Raw genomic sequence first — 5,484 nt, forward strand, 5'->3', positions numbered from 1 at the left:
GGCTTCGCTGCTCTGACTGAAGGGCCACGGTAGCCCAAGTGATGAGTGGAGTAGGACGGAGCAGTCAGGAGAGATCCTGTTCCCTGTGGGAAACTGGACATCTCTGTGGTCCCTGAGAATCTCAGGAGGCCGACTGTACAGAGACCTCTGGTCCCTGACCCCAGTCGGCCTCCACATGTCTGGAGTAGCCCATCATGGGCCCTTCAATTTCAGCAAGGGGACACCATTCAACCTGCCAGGGCAGGTCTGTGCCTGTTTCATGCCATTTGGAGACAACGGGATTCTCTGTCCAGATCCCACTGTTCTCACATTCTTAAGAAGATGCCCACCCCTGCTTGGGGCTTGAGACTCCAGAGACCCATGCAGGTGTGGGCCACTGCGTCTGGCCCTTTTTCACCTGGCAGCAGTGGTGGAATGGGGGTTAGGCAGCCAGCCAGCATCTGGGAGCCCAGCGGGAGAGGTTCAGGTGTTCTCTGAGGTTCTCAGGTGCAGTGTAACCTTTAGACGATTTTGTCTCACAGTATGGAGATGATGGAGGAAGAGGATACTTTACAGGAGCGAGAGGACATCATTCTCAAGTATGAGAAGGTACAGATCCATGTGCTCCTTGGAAGAGGCCTCTTCCAGTGTGCCCTGGTCAGAGGGGTTTGGGCTCCCTAGGGGCACAGGGTGGGGATGGGTGGCCAATGCTCTTAGGCCTCTTGTACACTTTACCTTGACCCCTCAGCAAGGCTCCCTCTGGGTTGCAGGGACACCGAGCTGGGCTGCCAGCGGACATGGAGCCTGAGCCTGTGGAAATCCACAACCGCACGGATCGATTTGGGATTGTGCAGTGAGTCCTCCGTGCTCCCCTCAGCCCCTAAAGCACCTATCTCAGCTCAGGGGTGGGTTTGCTTTTAGAAAAAAACCTCCTGAGGCCCTGAGGCCATGTCTCCCCAGGTCGGGCCAACCTCCTTTCCAGGGTCAGACCTCCTCCCTGGCTCCCCTGCAGGTCCAGCCTGAGGTTGTTAGGCCAGAGGTTCAGGTCCCATTCAGGGAGCGGGTGGGAATGGAGAGGGGGCTAGATCAGGCCCCTGGGCTCTCAGCAGTTCCGTCTCTAAGTTAGCATGAGAGGAGCGGGGCAGCCTGAGGGTCTAGCCCTGTCCACTTACAGACAACCCCAGTGAGATCCAAGGTTTGTGGCCACAGGGTGGGGGGACATCTGGCCCAGCCTCGGGGCTCTTGTCCAGCAGGTCTCTGAGGGCCCACCTGCCCCTGTTCTCCCCCATTTCCCTAGAGCCATAGCCCTCCCTGTCCCCATGGGGAAGGGGGAAAGGCAGGGGGACAGTGAGGGCTGTGGCCCTAGGGGAATGAGGAAGAAGACGGGCAGGACCCTGTTCTGGGCATCTCACGGTGAGGCCAAAACTGCAACAGAGCTTGCGGCTAAAGAGCCTGGGTCTGGTGCTAGGAAGGGATCCGGGGCCAGGTAAGAGGCGCCCAGCTTGGCACCCATCCCTCAGGGATCATAGGATGGAGAGACAGAGGAACCCGGGGGAGGTAGGGTAGAGGGAGCTTATGAGCCGTGCCACTTCTAAAACGCAGGGTGTGTGGCTCGGCTGCAGGGAGAGGCAGGTGGACACTGGGAGGTCAGACCCTGCGAGGGCCTTGGGCATGCATTGTGCGATGGGTCCCAGGTACACGCTGGGTGCACTGGACAGGTCTCAGGCCAGGCTCCAGAGACCCTGGCAGTTCCACATCACGTGATCACTTCGAAGGGACTCCTGTCAGGGCCGGGTCACCCACCCTGGGCAGCCCCCATCACATCTCAGGGCCGACTTTTCTGAGCTCCAGCAGAAAGCACCACCTCCAGGCCAGGAGGGGCACCCCATTGTGCAGGCTGACCGCCCCCCAACACCAGGGGCCCCAGTAACCCGGGCCAGGCTGGCCCTGCACTCCCGACTCTCCCAGGTCCTGGCCCCTCCCAGGATTCAGCCCCACAGGAAAGCCCTCGTCCTCCCTTTCCTGTGCTTTTCCCGGGCTGAGCCCTGAGCTGGATGGGACAGAGCCAGTTCTTTCTGGGGGTCGGCTCCCAGACCGGACGGCTCCAAGCCCCGTGCAGGTCCTCAGCTCTGCTTGGTTGCCTTACAGTGAGACGGAGCTGCCCCCTGTCAGTTCCCGGGAGGCCAAGGTAAGATCCTGATGCATGGGGGGCCTGACCCAAGGGACAGGGAGACTGGGAAGGTGGTGGGTGAGGCAGAGGAGGCAGCAGGCCTGGTTAGTGGCGGGGAGGAGCAACATGCTGTCACTGGGAGGGGCAGCTTCCCTGCTGGACCTGACTCCAAGTCACTGTATCTCTGGCAGTTTGATGCAATTCCAAAGTGAGAACCAGAGTTGTGGCTTGGGGGTGGCTGCCCACTTGTGTCAGAACCCCACCTAGAGGCTGGGACCTGACCTATGACTGGTGTGTCTGTGGCCTGAGGATGGCACATCCCGGAGACCCAAGGCCAGCCCACTGGCGCTCATTGGCTCAAAGGCAGTCAGCTCTTAGGGTCTGTCCTTCCCTGGCTCCTTCCAGCTGGGTCCCACCAGGGCTCCAGCACCCAAAACTCAGCATCGACGGGCAGCTCTGAGGAGCCTGGCGGCTCCGCTAACTCCAGCATTCCTCCTTTGACAGCAAATGCGGCAGGAGCTGAGGCGAAAACTAAAGTGGACACAAATGCTGGGAGAATGGGAGAAATACAAGAACAGCGAAAAAGTAACGTGTGGAGGGAGAGGCCCCGGAACCACTGTCTGCAGGGACAGGGGACAGGCACCCTCAGCCTCTGAGAGGGCGGGTGGCACACTGTCCTCACACAGAGGACCGCAGGCCTGGTTGCCAGCTTTGCTGCCCGTTGGTGCGAGCGTCACCTTGCTGGAAGGGAATCTGAATCTCAGGCTGGGGTCACCTGGAGCTCAGGTCTAGGGCCGCCTCCTGGTGACCCGAAGGAAGGAACAGGTCCAGATCAGAGTTCAGGACTCTGAGTGCCCTTTTCCTCTTTCAATCCTGGGAAGGGAGACCCTGCCCCAGCTTGACCTCACCTCTACTGAGGAATCACGGGGCCAAAAGGAATGATTTACCCAAAAAGAATTCTCGGGTTCTGGTACTCACGGGGGTCGCCCCTGGCCCGAGTCACAGGATTGTTTTCTGCCCACAGCTGGTTCACCGTGTTTACAAGGGCATTCCCATGAATATCCGGGGCCAGGTGTGGTCAGTCCTCCTGAACATTGATGATATCAAGGGGAAAAACCCCAGGAAATACCAGGTACGCTAAGCCAGAGCACAACAAACAGGCCATGCCGTGTCAGGGGCCCTGGTGTCCAGCTGCAGGGAACGAACATCAAGCCCCGCTTGGGGGGTGTGTGTGATGGCCAGATGCACATCCTGGGCATAGACGGCGACATAGGCACCACAGATGAGCTCGGCTTTGGGGACCCTCCCCAGCTTCAGAAACAAGCCAAAAAGCAGCTTTCTGCAGAGGGAAATCTTCCTTCTTTCCTTCCTTCCGGAAGCGCTGACTGTGGGATGACTGTCGTTTGGGGCAGGGAGTCTTCCGTCTGTTCTGAGGCTGCTTCCTCCTCTTGGCCCTGCCCTACAGCTCATGAAGGAGAAGGGGAAGAGGTCCTGTCAACAGGTGCGCCAGATCGACCTGGACGTGAGGAACACACTGAAAAGACACATTCTTTTCCGCGAGCGATATGGCATCAAGTAAGCCCACGCGAGCCACAGGCCCCAGCAGACACAGGGTAAACCAGAGGGATGGGGACTTCCCAGGAGCAGAAGCCAGGATCACCCAGGAGGGGTGAAAGAGCTGCCAAGGGCTCTCCTGGCCCAGGGAGCAGCCGGCACAAGGGACTGAGCAGCTCCCAGGTTCCAATCCCTGGGCCAGGCTGGAACATGTGGGGCCAGAAGCCAAGAGGATCCTGAGGAGACAGAAGGCAGCAAAGAAAATCATGCACAATGGGGAAAACTGCTCTCCCTGAGCCATGGGGACCCATGGTAGCACCCACAGCAGGGCGGCAGGATGGAGGGACCCGTGAGCCTCCCCAGGCAGCACTGACAGCACCAGATGCTGGGGGCACTCAGGGTCCTGGAAACTCTCATCCAGGTCTGCTGAGAACATGACATGGCACAGCCACTTTGGCAGCCAGTTGGGCAGTGGCTCACAAAGCTCAATGCACTTGAACCACACGTCCCCAAAGTGCCACAGATATTGAGCCCAATGACTTGGAAACTGACATCCACATGAAACCTGCATGCCACATTCACTGCTCCATTCATCATCACTCACACACAGAGCCTTTGGGGACAACCGTCAGCATGGGAATGGGGAGAGGAAGGTTGGTTCTCCCTTGAAACAGAAGACGCAGTGAGAAAAGGGAACGCGCCAGTGATGCCCACACGAACGTGGCTGGAACCTACATGCAGTTTGCTAAGAGAAAGAAGCCAGACCCGAAAAGCTACCACTGTAGGATTCCCATTCATAGGCCATTCTGGAAAAGGTCAAACCAGAGGGACTGAGAACCGGTCTGGGTGACCAGGAGCTGATGGATTGGGGAAGGTGGGCTACATAGGGGCCACTCTGGAGACTTGGAGGATGAAGGAGTCACTCCAGGAGGGGCTGGGGCGGTGGCTGGGAAACTCAGCACATTGGGTTAGAACCGTGGCAGAACTCTACAACCAAAGACTGAACTGGCATGTGTGCAAACTGAAAAAAAAGTCAATCAAAGCAAAAATGGTTAGTCAACTCACTGTCCAACTGGGATATCTGCATTTCATAGATGTGGACTTTACTGAAACATTTCTTAAACAGTTAAAGGCCATGAAGAGCTCACTGCTAGTCTGGTGAATCGTCTGAACCTGAAATGGGGTTTGTTGTTAGGGTTTGTAGACAAAGTGAAACTAATAGCATCTCCACAAAAGAAACGAAAGCCCCTTTTCTCTGTCTCCTAGGCAGCGGGAACTATTCCACGTCCTGCTGGCCTACACAGAGTATAATCCGGTGAGTATTCCGGGCAGTGACCATATTCCCACATTCACGGCCATATTCCCGGGTCATATTGCCATATTGACTGGCGTGGGTGTCTATTGAGGGTGTCGTTGCTTCTTTCCAAGTCAGTATTTGTGAGCCAGCAGGATATAGAAGGCATGACTCCAGCTCACCACTGGCATAAATCTCCACACAAGGGGGGTGGCCTCAAGTGGTCAAACTGAGTCACAAAGGAGTCAGGGTCCTGACTCCTGGTGTCACCTGGTCCAGACCACCACTTCTCAGAGCAGGAAATGACACCTTCCTCCTGGGGCTGCCCCAAAGCCCAGGAGCTTGGCGGTGTCCCACACACGACGGTGCTCTCAGGAGACATTCTGATGAGTTGCTGAAGTGCCTGATGGACATGGCTATTGTCATGAAATGAAATGAATTTGTATCCTGAGGAAGCCTCTTCTTCAGTGGAAGCCTCCCCAGTCAC

General features: G+C 57.2%; 1 protein-coding gene across 1 annotated transcript; it reads left to right on the forward strand.

The window, feature by feature from the left end:
- Positions 1-305: 305 nt before the first annotated feature.
- Positions 306-3,813, forward strand: LOC116547764 (TBC1 domain family member 3F-like). The gene is made up of 6 exons (XM_032273595.1): positions 306-588; positions 750-832; positions 2,128-2,167; positions 2,654-2,734; positions 3,174-3,281; positions 3,615-3,813. The coding sequence occupies exons 1-6, from the start codon at positions 523-525 to the stop codon at positions 3,726-3,728; spliced, it is 492 nt and encodes a 163-aa protein (XP_032129486.1). The 5' UTR covers positions 306-522; the 3' UTR covers positions 3,729-3,813.
- The last annotated feature ends 1,671 nt before the right edge of the window (positions 3,814-5,484 follow it).

Source organism: Sapajus apella, unplaced genomic scaffold (genome assembly GCF_009761245.1).
Source record: "Sapajus apella isolate SASKATOON/1434 unplaced genomic scaffold, GSC_monkey_1.0 scaffold4566, whole genome shotgun sequence".
In the NCBI taxonomy this organism is placed as follows: Eukaryota; Metazoa; Chordata; class Mammalia; order Primates; family Cebidae; genus Sapajus; species Sapajus apella.